The sequence below is a fragment of the Ammospiza caudacuta genome, chromosome 21 (genome assembly GCF_027887145.1).
Source record: "Ammospiza caudacuta isolate bAmmCau1 chromosome 21, bAmmCau1.pri, whole genome shotgun sequence".
Lineage (NCBI taxonomy): Eukaryota > Metazoa > Chordata > Aves > Passeriformes > Passerellidae > Ammospiza > Ammospiza caudacuta.
Window position 1 is genome coordinate 8,861,769 of NC_080613.1, and position 16,322 is coordinate 8,878,090.

At 52.6% G+C, this 16,322-nt stretch overlaps 1 protein-coding gene across 1 annotated transcript in view; it reads left to right on the top strand.

Moving 5' to 3' along the window:
* The first annotated feature begins 1,289 nt into the window (after positions 1–1,289).
* WHRN (whirlin) overlaps positions 1,290–16,322 on the top strand; it is a 54,990-nt gene continuing 39,957 nt past the window's right edge. Inside the window, exon 1 of the mRNA XM_058818375.1 lies at positions 1,290–1,889. Coding sequence (XP_058674358.1) covers positions 1,290–1,889 — 600 coding nt within the window. The remainder of the gene's footprint in view (positions 1,890–16,322) is intronic.

Genomic DNA, 16,322 nt, shown 5'->3' on the forward strand with positions numbered 1-16,322 from the left:
TCATTCCTGATCCTGATGCTTCTCTTTTGGGTCTGAGGTCACAAGTTATGGGTGTTGAGGCAGGGCTACCTGTGCAGGAGCATCCTAGATGGGAATGTGATTCTCTGGATCCCACCTATGCAGGTTTGCAGTACCGTGTGCCTGAGGCCCTGCCAGCTTCTTAAGCATCAGATCTGGACCACCAGGATCCCTCACAGGAAAGGCTTCTCTGTCCTGGTTGTGTTTGCTAAATGAGAAATTATTTGCTGGGAGTTTGAGGTGGAATCCAAACCCAACATAACAGAGTGGTTTGGGTTGGAAGGGACCTTAAAGATTATCCCATTCCATCCCACCCTTGCCATGGCAGGGACACCTTCCACTATTGCAGGTGGCTCCAAGCTTTGTCCAGCCTGGCCTTGGGCACTGCCAGGGATCCAGGGGCAGCCACAGCTGCTCTGGGCACCCTGTGCCAGGGCCTGCCCACCCTCTCTCAATTCTTAAGAACAATTTCTTTCTAAGATCTAATCTAAATTTCTCCTTTTTAAAAACGGCTTCCCCTATCATAGATTCCTTCAACACCCTGTCAGTAGCAAATGTGTCTGAATTCCGTTTAGGTGTGATTAAAACAAAGCCTGTGCTGAGCTGAACGGGTGCATCCCCAGCACCATAACTCAGCAGTTACCGTGCCCAGCACTCTGAGGTAACAACAATCCCACACCTGGCACGCCGGGCAATGGAAAAACATCCCCGCGGCTCAGGTAACGCTTCGTGCGCCGGGCCAGCCTGTTCTCGGCTGTAAACCGATCCCTGCCCGGCGTCCTCTGCCGCGTGCCTCCACCCCGAGCGCGCTCGCCATGCTGGGATGGAGAGAAGCTGCGGGAGCTCCGGGATGGACGCGATCCATCCCGGGAGGGCTGAGGACGGGTGCCAGGACTTTCACAGCTCCCAGCTGCGCTGAGCCGCGGGCAGGGCAGAGCAGAGCTCGGCGCGTTGATGAGCGCTGATGAGCGGGCGCGCTAATTGCGGGTCCCGCGGGGGCGGGCGCTGGGGCGGGGCGGGGGGGTCCGGTCCCGCCGCCGGGGCCGCTCTGTATAACCGGTCTCCCGGCAACGGCGGCCGCGTCACTTCCTGGGGAGCCGCGGGCGAGCGCACGGACAGGTGGAGCGGCGGGGCCGGCCGGTGTCGGTGCTGCCCGGGGGGCTGCGCTGCTGCCCCGCCTGGTTCTGCCGCTGCCCGCTTCGGGTGCGCTCCTGCCCGGCGCGCCCCGCTCCGGCCGCTCCATCCCCCGGCGTGCTTTTGGTGCCGCGGCGATGAGCGCGGAGCTGGACGGCGTGTCCGTGCACTCCTCCTCCTCCTCGTCGGGCTCGCTGGGCTCGGCGCCGGGACCGGCTCCGCGGCCGCTCTCGGCGAACGTGCGGCGGCTGCACCAGGCGCTCACGGCGCTGCTGAGCGAGGCGGAGCGGGAGCGCTTCATCCTCTGCCTCAACGCCTACCACGGCCGCCGCAACGTCTGCGACCTGGTGCGCTCCCTGCGCGCCCTCCTCGACGGGCCCCGCCGGCGGCAGCTGCTGCCGCTGCTGCGCCTCGTCCTGCCGCGCTCCGACCAGCTCCTCTTCGACCAGTACACGGCCGAGGGGCCGTACCTGCCGCCGCCCGGCCGCCCCCCGCCGCCCCCCGCCCCGCCGCCGGTGCTCCCGGGCGAGCTGCGCCAGGTGACGCTGCGCCGGAGCAAAGCCCACGAGGGTCTGGGCTTCAGCATCCGCGGCGGCGCCGAGCACGGCGTGGGGATCTATGTGTCGCTGGTGGAACCCGGCTCTCTGGCCGAGCGGGAGGGGCTGCGAGTCGGCGATCAGATCCTAGGGGTCAACGGCAAGTCCCTGGACAGGGTGACCCACGCCGAGGCGGTCAAGGTAAGGCGGTTCACAGCGGCTCCGGTGGTGTTTTCTCTCCATCCCGCCTTGTCCCGAGCTCCGCTGCGCGCCCCGTCCCGCTCTGCCTCTCCGGTGCCTGTCGGTGTCCCTCCGCTCGTCCCTTCCCTCCCTAGGTTTTATCCCCGTCCCTCCGCATCCCTCCCCGGCTCCATCCCCATCAGCCGGTGTGCCCGGAGCCCCCAGTGCCGCTCCCCGGGACGCGGCGCTCGGAGCCCGCAGCCCTCGGCGGAGCGGAGCCGCTCCGGGTTTGCATCGTGCGGGACCCGCCGTGTTCGGAGCGCGGCCGGAAAGTTTGCGGTGGCGACAGCAGTGTCACCCAGGGCAGGGACCGGGCACGGCAGGCTCGTCCTGCGCTTTTGTCGCGCCTCTGAATGCAGCGGTGCCTGCTCGTGGCTCGCCTGCAGCCTGGGATGCTCGTGGAAGCTGGAAATCTGCGTGAGACGGGTTTTGAGGGACGTACTCCAGCCGCTCTAGTGGGTTTCTCCTCGCAAAGATGGGGAAACTGAGGCACGGAGAAGCAGAGCAGACCCCCCCCAAAGGCTGCCCGAGGCAGGAGTAGATCCCCGATTCCCCTTTGAATGTTCCAGGGGGAGAAGGGGAACAGTTACACAACTGAACTGAGGGCTCCCGCTCTCCCAGCACAGCTCCCCATGCCCCGGCGACCTGTTGTAGCCTGAAACAGCATGGGGGCTATCGATAAAAGCTTTAATGTGGGGGGAGAACTCCATAAACTGTGGGATTTTCGCCTGAAACGCGGGATTCTGAGGCAAATCCAGGTCTGAGTGTCCCAAACCGTTCCCAGAGCTGAGCTCGTGGCTGGTGGGCTCCGCTCAGAATGTTCCCGAGGCACAAACCTATCGAGCTGCAGAATCGACTTTTGGAGCTGCAATTTGTAGGCAGCGTATGGAGAGCTGGGATCTGGCGTGACAAGGCTGTTCTCCAGCTGTTTGTGCTTTAATTTTTCCATAATAAGCTAAAGTGGTTCTGTTGGGAGCCTGTTCTATGTGGAGCCTTCCTCTGACAGCACATTAATCTTGCTCAGCTTTGAACACTTCTTCCCTGCCGACCTGTGTGTTCCCTACCCCGGCTTTAAAATCAGTGCCCTGGGCAAGGGCACGACTTCCAGGCTGGAAATGACTCCCTGGTAATCCTGACAGCACAGGAAAGGTTTGTAGGAATTGCTTTCCTCTTGTTCCTAATGATAGGACAACAGCAGGGTGAGCTTTCAGCTGTCAGTCTGCAATTTTGTGGCTTGGAGATTGCAACCCCCACGTATTTTGGTTATAGCATTGGGATGGAGAGGAACCAGGTGTCAGGAATGCTCTACTCCATGACTTCATCTCCAATTCATCCCACTCTGCTGGGTAATTCACATCACTTTCTGTTTGTTCTCTAATATAATGTAATTGATGCCTTTTAGACATTATTAATTTTGAGTGAAACTAAGTGCTTCCTGCACAGAAATAATTCCTGGAGGACGTGGCTTGCCAAGAGCTATATTTTGTTAATATGATCCTGATAGGAAAAAGCAGCTTAGAAATTGTCTCCTTGTGAACTGAACTTCTTTCAACAACAAATTCATCACTTTCCCTGTGCTGACACCTTCCTGAGCTCCTGGGTTCTTTCCACATCTGGGAAGGGTTTTTATGACCCACGTCGTGGTGGTGGAAACATTTTGCTTGGGAAGAGTGGCAGAGTGATTTACAGTACAGCTCTAATAAATCCTTGGGCGACCCTAAAATGAACCGAGTGTTAATTTGCCCTCAGATGCTGCATTTGGGAGGGGGAAATGAGGAGATTGCCTTCAGTGATGCTCAAGGGCAGCATTTGAAGGTTTAAGGTACAAATGGGTAGGTACAAATTTGAAGGTTTGAGGTATTCAGCCGGTTGTTTTGGGTGTCATGCAGAGTGGCAGAGCTGCAGGGACAAGAGGTGGTGATGAGTGGATTTGTTTTGTGCTCTGCTTCCCCTTGAAACCTGGGATCTGGGGTTCAGGTGGGTGCACTGACAGCTCTGCAAAGGCTCTCCTCAGGCAGAGCCAACCTCGCTGTGTCCTGCCCTCCTCACTGGTGGCTCTTGATCTGCCCTGCAGTGGGGCAGTGTTGGACGGCCAAAATCAGCTCCCTTGCTCAGAGCTTGGTGCTCATGACCCCAGGATTGGGGATTTGACCCCTTTCTTGGCTGTCCACTTAAGAGTTGGACTCGATGATCCTTGTGATGCCTTCCAACTCAGAATATTCTGTGACAAACCAGAGCTGGCTTGGTCCTGGCATTCGTGCACACGCTGTAACAGAGACAGAGAAAGCTGAGGAGAGAGACTTGGTAACCACAAGCCCCTGGCTGTGTGGCTGATCTCTCAGACACTGCGCTCCAGAGGAGGGGCTGTGCGAGCTCCCTGGGGCAGACCGTGTCTGATCGGAGCTCAGCTCGGTCCCTGCGATGCTCCAGCTCCTCTTTCCCCCTGTCCTGCAGCCAGCAGCTGTCTGACCGGGGAGCCCTGCTGTCCATCACAGGCACGGCGTGCTGGGCTGACAGGAGTTGTCAGAGCTCGTTCCTGGGGCCGGGGCAGGCTCGGGAAGGCTCCGGGCTGAGCGTGACAAACTCCCCGAGCCGCGGATGCTCGGGGCGCCCGGCTGGGGCTGTGCCAGCTGCTCGGGCAGAGCAGGGAATAAATGCAATGTCTGCAATCGTTTGTGCAGCCTCGGATGAGCCTTCCCACGGCAGCCACTGCGTTCCTTTATCAGTCGTGGTGGCTCTGATGCCTTTCTGTGCGTTTCTGGAGCCCCAGCTGCTTTTATCCCTCCTGTCCAGGAGGAGACAGGCTCTGCTGTGGGGTAGTGTCACTGTCTGTTGGGAAGGATGAAAGTTTGACAAGAAAGTCTCACAGATTCGGATGCTTAGCAGAAAGATTTTTAAATGTAGAGTCTGATGAAGGAATAGAGATGGAAGCAAGTTTTGATATAGAAGAAAATAATTGCTGAGCCAGTCTTACTGGATAACCAAGGAGGCAAAGGGTGTGTTAGTTAGAAGGGGTTTTTATGGCTTAGAGCAAAGGATAAACCCACCCCAAACAAGAAGATGTTTGTACCAAGCTGAAAGAGAGCACAGGCAAACAAGTCAGCAAAGTTGCAAGTAGAAAAAAGATCTCAGAACTTTCCAGTGCAAGAAAACTGAAAAACAACTTCTAGCTTAAACTGTAATGTACTGACTTTTAGTGATTGGAGAACAGTGACATGAATATGGTAATTACAGTAGTTATGATAGGCTATAGGTAATAGTTAAGGTATAGATTGGTTCTACTGGGTTAAGATGCTGAGCAAAGAAAAGTCTATAATGCATTGTAACCAAACCCAAAGGGTCTCCAGGCCTGCCTGCAGCTGGAGCTGACAGCTGTGGGCACAGCTCTGTCACCCACCACCCTGGACTGCTGTAACCTCTTGGATACAATAAACTGCATTTTGGATACAATAAACTGCATTTTGGAGAGCCCCTGGAGTCCCACATCTCTCATTTGGGCTCTTAGAGCTGTCGAGGCGGTCACGACACAAAGCAGAGACCACAAGCAGTCTCAGATGGCAACTTTTTATTATTGAGCATGGCTGACCTTTTATACACTTTCTTGTTTATACTTCTACCTTGACTATAAAAGGCAGAATAATAAATCAACATAACCCCATTGGTGAAAAGTTACAGTGACTTCAGCTAACTTTCTAAAAATACTTTGTCCTGTGGCAGTGTTTGCAGAGGTCCCAGGAAGAGGGAAGAGATGAGGATCTCACTCCCTGTTTCAGAAGGCTGATTTATTATTTTATGATATTTATTACATTAAAACTATACTAAAAGAATAGAAGAAAGGATTTCATCAGAAGGCCAGCTAAGAATAGAAAAAGAATGATAAAGGTTTGTGACGGACCGAGCCAGCTGACTGTGATTGGCCATTAATTAGAAACAACCACACGAGACCAATCACAGATGCACCTGTTGCATTCCACAGCAGCAGATAATCAATGTTTACATTTTGTTCCTGAGGCCTTTCAGATTCTCAGGAGGAAAAATCCTAAGGAAAGGATTTTTCATAAAAGATGTCTGCGACATCGCCCAGCTGCAAAGTTCTCTTCTTATCTTTCTTCAGTTTCTCATTTCTCTTGGACTCCTTGGTCACAGCCTTGGAGTGAGCTCCTTATCAGCTTCTTCTTGCTTCTCATCTCCTTCTCCCTCCTTTAGCTAACAGGCCTGCTGTTAGCCCCTTCCACAGGGTAGCAGCAATTTCTGTTCACTCCTGGAATTTTCAGGCATTGCTCAGTGATGCACCCGAAGTGAATCAAGATGAGAGCTGCCACAACACCTGGCTAAGTGACCCGTGTGATGTCCCAGCCCAGAACTCACTGCTGGCCTGTCACCACTGACTGCTGTTTGCAGATGTTTCCAGCGTCAATGAGATAAAAAGTGGCATTCTGCCTTCAAGCACAAGATTACCTCAGCACTCAAATCAATTCCCTTAATGACCAGCTCCTTAACCTTTACGTGAGCACGGGAGTTTTATGCCTTGTCTGCTCTGAGCTCGGCTGTGCCATCCAAATCCAAATTAAATGACTCCATTACAATTACAGCTCCATCATTGCAGCATTCATGAGTGCACTTTAGCAAAAGATCACCAGCATTTGAATTATGGGGTAAGTGGAGAAGTTATTGTTGTCTGCCATATTTTTAGAGCTGGCTTGGTTTTTATCAGCCTTGCTCTTTAGGATATTATGTCTACACACTATATATATATTTATTTTAGTATTTATGGTGTATATGCTGCTGTATTTGAGCATATACTGCTATATTTTAGCAGTACTGCTGAAAGTTTGTATTGATAAGCTGTCATATTTTTTCCAGAGAACTTGATAAAATCAAGGTGTTTGTGGCTTTAGACCATCAAAATTTCACCAGGGAGGTGTTTCCCCAGTGCTCTGGGGTTGGCATTAAATTCTTACTCCTTTCTCTCCCACCCTTTACCTTTCTTGCTTTGCTGTAGGTTTTTTATGTCCTTTGAATAAAAAGACATTTAGGGAGGGAAGGGACAAGAGGAAGTGGAAAAATTCCTGATTTAGGATTTGGCTTAATGAGCTACACCAGCCCCAAAGAGCTGCACTGGTCCCACCACTGGCCCAGCCATTCCTGGCAGATGTGGATCAGCTTGAGCGAAATCCCCAAAACTTCACTAATTTGGATGTGCTGGGCTGGGGGAGTTTGGTTCTTTGGTGTTGGTGTAAATCTGTGATGGCTTTGCCAAAGTCACTGGGCTGGAATTGAGTTTATTCTGGAGGAACTGGAGTAGTTCAGGTGCCCTGGCTTGGGTTTTTTATCTGTGAGAGAGGCTGGAGGGGCTGGGGAAGGCTTGGTTTGAGGCTGACAAGGCACAGGGCTCTGGGATGTGGCACTGCCAGCCTGTCCTGGTCCCTGTGAGGGAAGGGGATTGCATCAGGGGGTACCACCCCACACCCCAGCCTGGGATGGAGGGGGATCTCATCCCCAGCCTCCACCATCTCTGCTCCAGCAGAGCTCTTCACTCTCTCCATCCCTTCCATCTCCTGCTCTGATGGAAGTGCCAAGTGGGCATTTAAAAACAAAAGGATATTAAAATCCTTTCTATGTCCTTTTACTGTGGGTTTTCCTGCTGGCAAACAAGGTGATCTCTTCAGAAATTTCAGTATTTCATAAGAAAGGACTCCAGGTGTGGGATTGCTGAAAGACCTCTGAGAAATGACAGCAGAGATGTGCAGCCCCGAGCCTCAAACATATTTAGAGCCATTTTTCTTTCCAGCCAGCTTCCAATGAAGCAAATTTCACGTCACTGTTTCTTGTGATGCCCAATTAATTGATCACCATGATCTGACACTGCTGATTTAATCACCCCAGCACTGGGGGCTCAGAGCACTGAGTGCAACTTGGTTTGGTTGGGTTTGACCCTTCCAAGTGCTTGGAGCTGTGGCTGATCAGCCAGAGCAGAGCTGGGATGGCTGAGGGATGCAGGCAATGCACTGAACCCTGATTCTGTGAAGGTTTCAGCCCTGTTCCTCTGATCCCCGATTCTGTGAAGATTTCAGCCTTTGGTCCCTGATTCTGTGAAGATTTCAGCCCTGTTCCTTTGATTCTGTGAGGATTTCAGCCCTGTTCCTTTGATCCCTGATTCTGTGAGGATTTCAGCCTTTGGTCCCTGATTCTGTGAGGATTTCAGCCCTGTTCCTCTGATCCCTGATTCTGTGAAGATTTCAGCCCTGTTCCTTTGATTCTGTGAGGATTTCAGCCCTGTTCCTTTAACTGCTGCATGCTTATCGAGGCTGTGTGTTTTTAGAAGGCACTAAAGAAAGAGGTTTGAAACTTCTCCCTTTCCCCAGGGATCTGGGGGAGCTGTTGTATGGAAAAGGAGGATGTGACTAGCATCCACCTCAATAATTAGAGTGGTAATCCCTTCCTGCATTTGCTTAGAAACAAAACCCCCAAAACTGCACCAAAAAAGCACTCACAGCTTGAAAGGCAGGTGCTGTGTGATGCCAGGAGCTCCTGCTCTGCCCTTCTGTCCTGCAAACACTTTCCAGTCAGCTCCTGTGCTCAGCTGGACTCAAAGGAGAGGGTGGGAAGTGTAAAGACTGGGAAAAAGGAGGAGGGAAAATGGTCACTCTGGAGCTTGGAGGCATCTGCATTTAAAATGACTTTTAAAGCTCCTTGAGGAGGAGGGCTGATGGCAGTGGAAGGGCTGCTCTGGTTCCAGGGCAGATCTGGAGCTGTGGTTTGAATTCCTGGTGTGACTTGGGCTGGGGTGAAGCTGCATACCCAGCCAGGGCTGTGGGAACGTGGGTTTGGCTGCTCTACCTGGCTTTGGAGTTGGTTGTATTTGCTGCTCTGCCACTGGTTTCCCTCAGTGGACAAGTTCCTTAGTCATCTGTTTCCCTTCATTTCACCAGCAAATCACAATCAGCCCTAATGAAATCAAATGGTTTTATAGTGATGCAAAAGATTGGAATGAGGGCCTTAATCTCTCCTCTTCTCATAATGCAGGGATGATAGGACTTGGCACCAGCACTGGCTTGTTCATCAGGGTTAGCATTGTCAGGACATCCTGGAGTTCTTGCAGCATCTCTGTTATTTAGTGGGCTCCTTGTAAATAAACAGTTTTGGCTCAGCAGAGAAATTGATAAGATAACCTGGAGGATAAAAGCTTATTTCCTTCTAGTGGCCGTTGGAAGAAAACAAAAGCGTCAGAACTGGTGAATTAAAATATCCTTTACCCAGCTCCCCTGTCCTCAGGGATGAGGATGGATTTTCTTGACACTTTCCTCAATGCCACGGAGAATTATTCAGCTCTAAATGCCCTCACTTAGAGTGACAAAGCACCTGCTGTGTGATTTACCTTGGGTTCTTTGGACTGGATGCTCTGAGTTCTCCCTGCCAGGAGCACCAGGTGCTGGGTGAGGACAGGTGAAGCAGAGCCCTGGGGGAGCTCTGGTCATGCAGGTGCCCCAGGGATTGCCCCGGAGCCCCTGGGGCTGGGAGAGGCTGGAGGGGGCTCTGCTCTGTGCAGGCTCTGCCTGGATGCCCTCGGTGCTTCATGCACTGTTGGGGAAGATGAAACAGGAAAGCCTTATAAATATGATTGCCTGGCAAAAGATTTTGAGAATATAGAAACTATAAGTGAGATTGAAATGAAAGTAAGCTTTGAGATCCCTCAGTTACTGAACAACTGGAAAACAATGGTGTGGCCAGCTGAAGGTGATCCCCTTTTGATGGAACAACACCCTCTGCTTGCAGACAGGCCCAAGGGTCAGAGCAGACCCTACAGCTTGGCAGAAGGGGCCCAAAGAGGAGTTTTTAGGGTTTAAAATGTAACACAGTGTGGTAATGTAATGATTTTTATAGGCTGTATGTAAATGCTGTAGGATTTGTATCTTGTACTAGATTGGTTAGTGAGAATCAGAATATTCAACACAGAAGAAGATTTATTGTATGGTAATGGGAACCTCACTCTCTTACCCTTTTGCTCTCTCACCCTCTCTCCCCCTCTTTTCTCTCGGCCCTGCTCTGAGCTGTGTTTGGCAGCTCCCAGCAGGGCCCTGCACCCAGGCCCTTTGCAATAAACCCCAAGTTCCAGCCCTGGCTCCAGAGATCTCTCATCTCCGTCCATCCCCACCATCCTACCCCCGATGCTCCTACCATCCAGCATCTTCCTCACTTCCCCACATTGATTCTTCCAAAGTTTTCCACCCAGCCATTAACCCTGTTTAGACAGTGTGGCTTTTTCTGATGGCATTATCATTTTTAGCCAATATGGTGCCTCACATCACTCCTTCCAGGAGTGGAGCAGAGAGAAGACCTGAGGAAGCAGGAGGCAGTGCTTCAATCTGCATTTCCCTTATGCCTTCCCCTGCCCTGAAAGCACCCAAACAGCTTTGGGTTTGCTTTGTTTCCACAATTATGTGGAACTTTCTGCTGTTTTTAGAACCGTCCTGTGCTTCCCTGAGGGCTGCACTGGGCAGGGAGCAGCATGGAGAGGTGGGAGGTTGCAGGGTGGGGATGGGGATCTGTCAGCCCTTGGAGGGCTTGGGGAGAAGGTGCTGGAGCTTAGATTTCACTTGACCTTTGCCGTGAAAGGGACATGGGCTTCCCGATGCCTTGGGGCTAAATGTGTGCAATCACCATAATTATACATCGATTTGCATTGATTTGCATAAGTGCCTCTACTTGAAAGCCCAACTGCTGTCCTTTGCCTTGGGAGAGGTTGGACTGTGCCTCCTGCAGCTCCTGTTTGTCCTCCTGCAGGGATGCTGTGTCACCCCTGTGGCATCCCTGGTGTCACCCCTGTGTCCCCTGGACCCTGACACCATTGCTGTCCCTCCATGTGTGCTTCCCTCAGCCTCCTCCTGTGTCCTGCTCTCCCCTCCTGTCTCTGGGTCGCCTTTTCCTCGTTCCACTTCTCCCTGTTCCTCCCAGCTCAGAGCATCCCAGGCTCTCTGTTCCTCTGCTCACATCCAGCTCCCTGTGCTTTTTCAGGCAACACAGGGCTGGGATAGACTTAAAATCATGAAATCCCAGACTGGTTTGGGTTGGAGGGAACTTAAAGCTCATCCAGATCCATGGGCAGGGACACTTTCCACTGTCCCAGGCTGCTCCCAGCGCTGTCCAGCCTGGCCTTGGGCATTCCAGGGATCCAGGGGCAGCCACAGCTGCTCTGGGCTGCTTGTTCCAAAACCTCTCTCTGCACTCTGGGGCAGGGGACAGTCTCTCCTTGCTTCACCTGGCAAATTTGGCCTTACCCAGGTGTGCAGTGGGAGCTGCAATAGCCTTTTGTCCATCCTGCCTGCAGCTGACCCCTGGAGCAAACATTTTGGGAGCCGAAAATCCTGTGCCTGCTGTCCTGTCTCGGCAAAAGAGCCTTTCAGCTGATGTGGCTCAATCATGTAAAATATCCTGCTCCCCTCCCCAGCAGCCACAGGGAGCTGCTTCATTCCCCCTGACAGCATCACAGCATCATTGTTTTGCCCAGTCCATCTGATCCCACAAGCTTAAAAACCCTCCCTGAGTCCAGCAGGAACGCCCTGGAATGGAGCAGGAAAGAGCGGCCGGACAAACTTCTGCCATCGCTCCTGCACGGAGCCGGAACGCGCTGTAAAAGCTCCCCCTGCCTCCCTCCTGTGGAACTGATGCCTTGGGAGGGCTGAGCCAGAACAGAGGCTGGGCAGAGCTAAAGAATAAAGCAGGGATTTATTCAAAGCATCCCCTCCATGGATGCACCTGGGGCAGCACCAGAGCCCAGCCAGGGCTGCACCCAAGATGAACCAAAATGGCCCCAAAATGCACGGCCGGGCACGGGGTCTGTCCCTGGGATCAGTTCTGCTCCATTTGCACCTTGCAGTTCATTGTCCCATTCCAGCTTTAGCCCAGGCAGTCCCACCCTGCTTGTTTTTCTCTCTCCAGCCCACGGTGTTTGTGCTCTTGGGCTGAGATTTGGATCATTTGTCCTTGGTGCCCAGCTGGAGCAGGAATTGTTTTGTCTCCCTGCTCTGTGCACAGAGCTCACCATCCCCTGATGTGAACCCAGACCCACACACTAAAGCAGCACAGAATGTGAAAAATAGAAAAGCTAAAACCTGAGGCATCAGTATCTCAGCATTTCTTTCCTTTTGCAGCTTTATTTCTAAACCTGTGCCTTACTTTTTGGGGTGTCATGCTGTCAAATTCCTGGTAATAACCTCCACACTGACCTTTGGAGCTCACCAGCAGAGCAATGCCCATTATCCCATAGCCATTATTCCATAGCTGTGGTATTTTAGGGGTCCCCCATGGCAGGAAGGAAATGATTAATCTCATTCCAGGTTAATTTATTATGTTATTATATTATATTAAAGAATGCTATACTAAAACTATACTAAAGAATAGAGAAAGGATACAGACAGAAGGCTTAACAAGATACTAATGAAAAACTCATGACTCTCCAGAGCTCTGACACAGCCTGACTGTGAATGGTCATTAAGTCAAAACAATTCACCTGTTGGATAAACAATCTCCAAACCCCATTCCAAAGCAGCAAAACACAGGAGAAGCAATCAGATAATATTGTTTTCATTTTTCTCTGAGGCTTCTCAGCTTCCCAGGAGAAGAAATCCTGGCAAAGGGATTTTTCCAGAAAATATAATAGTGCCGCATAGCCATTTTTTCATGCCCATTATCCCATGCCAAACCATCTCCAGCAGGCTGTTCCTGCTGGAGGAAAAGCAGCTGGAGGCTGTGCTGAGGAGGAGGATGGCTCATGGTTAATGCTCCCAGTATCCAGCTGGGATCTTCCCACTCTGGGCTGCTCCTTTACTGGGGAAGGTGAAGGGAGGGGACTGTCCCTGCCCCAGGCTGCCAGGAGCATCCTGGTGATTCATTGCTGTTCCTTTCTGGCAGCTGTGCTCCTTCTGGGGGGATTTTTGGAGGTGTTTGTACCTCTCAGGACTGTTGGGAAGTGGGAATAAGAGGGGAAATGGTGGAGATGGGAGTGGAAAGCCCTCAATGATGTGACACCTGCAGGGTCTGGAGCCATCTCTATAAAACCTCTTGATATAAAACCTATAAAACTACCTGAAGGGTGGCAGATGCCCCTCTGGATCCCAGGAAAGAACATGATGTACTGGGAGCTGTTTGGGTTTTATGGGGTTTTTTGAAGGTAATTGTGGCACATGAGATGTGTGTTTCCTATTTTGATCAGTTTAAATGATCTCCTTCCCTGTCAGAGGGCTTGATAATTAAATGGAGCGTTGTTAGGGGATCAGTGGCCTCATGGAATCAATCTGCCCCTCTCTCTGGCACTTGCTGCTTCTGCTGACATTTCTGGGCAGTTGGTGACTGTTTCCTGCTAAAGGTTTTGGCACTAATTCCCAGATACACATCAGTGATTTCTGTAAGCTGGGCTGCTGGCCCTAAACCTCCCACCCCGTGGTCCTCAAACACAGCAGAGATGGAGCAAAGCCAAATCTTATCTGAGGCTGCGAATCCCTGCAGTGGCTTGAGAAAGGAGATGGAGATGCAGCCTGCACTGCCTGATTCTGCACAGAGCATTGAGGAGGTGGAATTTCTTAAATCTTATTGTTATTTCTTATTTCTTATCACCTTCTGGGTGAAGTTCAGTGTGCCCCTCATGTCCTAAAAACCTCACTGGATGAGTTCTGTGGCTTTGGGGGTGTCTCTGCACTCAGTGCACACGGGACAATTTGTGTGTCTGGGAGGAAAAAGTTTTCCCTTGTAGAATTCCCACCCAGAGCCTGTCCATTGTGATGTCCCCCTGGGCTGGGCACTGCTGGGGCCACCTCAAATCCTCTGTCCTGTTCTGGGCCCTTCAGAGGAAGAACTGGAGCAATTCCAGGGAAGAGAATGGAGCTGGGGAAGGGTCTGGAGCCCCAGGAGAGGCTGAGGGAGCTGGGCAGGGGCTCAGCCTGGAGCAAAGGAGGCTCAGGGGGGCCCTTGTGGCTCTGCACAGCTCCTGACAGGAGGGGACAGCTGGGGAACAGGGACAGGAGCAGAGGGAACGGCCTCAGGAGAGGCTCAGGTTGGACATCAGCAGGAATTTCCCCATGGAAAGGGTGATTAAACATCAAATGGGGCTGCCCAGGGAGGTTTGGAGTGCCCATCCCTGGAGGTGTTCAGGGAAGGACTGGACATGGCACAGGGATCCCCTTCCCTCCCTTCCCCAGAGAATCCATCCTGGCAGGGAGGAGAAGGAGCAGAGGAAACCTCGGGGTTTGCACCACACAGGAGAGACTGGGGCACAAGAGCAGGGATGGGGCACAGGAGAGGGGACTGAGCACAGGAGGAGGGCACAGGAAAAGGGACAGGGCATAGGAGAAAGCACAAGGCACAGGAGAAAGGACGGAGCACAGGAGGAGCATCAGGCACAGGAGAAGGGACCAGGCCCAGGCTGGTTCCACCCTGGAGTGTCACAGCTGCCCCAGGGACAGGGCAGGGGTGGCTGCTGAAGCCTGGCAGAGCCATTTAGCCTGAGCCACATGTCACCCCCTGGCAGGGCAGGCACAGCAGCAGAGCTGCTCTCTGGGGGCACAGGGAAATTAGCGGGGATGAGAGGCCAGAGATTTACACGGGGATTGTTATGTCCCCCTGCAGCTGCCTTGACAGGGCCACCAGGAGCAGGGATCTGGGCTCAGGGAGATGTTTTATGCATGAAGGTGACAGCAGAGAGCCCGAGGGGAGGGGAGCAGCTGCACAGAGCCAGGGCTCCATCCAAGGGGGGGCACGGAGTGAACAGAGCTGGGAGAGCCAGCAGGACACTGCTGGTGACAGTGTCTGCCAGAGAGGCAGTGCTGCAGCAGGCTGGGGACACTCTGCAATGTCCTTTGTACACTTACTGAGGTCCTCCCCTCAGTAAGTGCATAAAGGGATCCCTTGCCCTGGTAGCTCTGTGTAGGTGAGAAGGGTCCCTGCCACCCCCAGCTCACTGATTTCTGTGGAGTTCAGCCCCTCCTGAGCCTGGCTTTGGCTCAGGAAGCTGCTCTGTGCCCTGAAGCCTGGCATAGCCATGGTGCCCATGGGAGAGGGGAACCCTGGAATGGGCAGAGGGCTCACTCAGAACCTGCTCCACCATCCCAGAGAGACCTGGGCAGGAGGGAGCATGGGGAGCAGCCCAGCTGGGCTCTGAGTGTCCAGGGAGGGAGCAGATCCCTACCTGAGGGCCTGGGGAGCTGCAGGAGCAGGGGCTGGAGCTGGGGAGCAGTGTCGCAGACTTATTTTCATTAAAAATCCTTTCTTAGGATTTTTCTTCCTGAGAAGCTGAGATGCCTCAGGAACAAAATGTAAACAATGGTTATCTGCTGCTGTGGAATGCAACAGGTGCATCTGGGATTGGTCTCATGTGGCTGTTTCTAATTAATGGCCAATCACAGTCCAGTTAGCTTGGACTCTCTGTCCGAGACACAAACCTTTATTATTCATTCCATTCTATTCTTAGCTTAGCCAGCCTTCTGAGATGAAACTTTTCCTTCTATTCTTTTTAGTATAGTTTTAATGTAATATATATCATAAAATAATAAATCAAGCCTTCTGTAACATGGAGTCAACATTCTCATCTCTTCCCTCACCTGAAAACCCCTGTGACCACCGTCACAGAGCAGCCAGGGGGGCGAACGCTCTGTGGGTGTCCCCACTGGTTTGGCAGTCCTTGTGGCACATGGTGACCTTGGGGCATGTGACAGGTCTGCAGCCAGGTTTGCTGTGTGGGATGGAGATGCTGAGCTGGCCTCTGAGCTGGAGTCTCTGTGCTCTGGCAGGGAGGAGCAGCAGTGCTGCCAGCTCAGGCCTGGGATGCAGCCAGCCCTAATCCTGACCATTTACCCTTTCCTGAGGAGCTGCTGCTTTTAGTCCTTCCCAGGCACAAGCTTTGCTCAGCAGGGACAGCAGAGCTTGCAGGGCAGCTCATCAAAATTATGTTTCTGAGAGCAGATCTGCAGTGCTGGTGTCCCTGAGGCCTCTGGAGGGATCAGCTGTCCCCAGGGAGAACTCCTCTGAGCTAGTTGAAGTTTCTGTGTCAGCTCCTCACAGTGGAAGCTGGAGGGGCAGAGCAGCTAATCACCTCCCGTGGCCCCCAAGGCCATCTCTGTGCATGCTGGTTTAAGTGTGAGGATGTGTTGAGTAATTATTCCTTCATTAATTGACTGCTTGTGCTGGGGCAGGCAGCTGGTAACTCAGTGGCTGAATTTCTGGGAGTGCTGTGCATGTTCCCTGCAGGCACCAGGAGCTTCTCCAGGCTGGAGCTGTGGGGGCAGAGCTGAGCCTTTGCCCACACTGGTTTTGTCTGCTGCCAGCACAGTCACTGAGAAGGCTCCAGGGAGACCTTGGAGCACTTTCCAGTGCCTAAAGGGGCTCCTGCATTAGGGGAAGGTG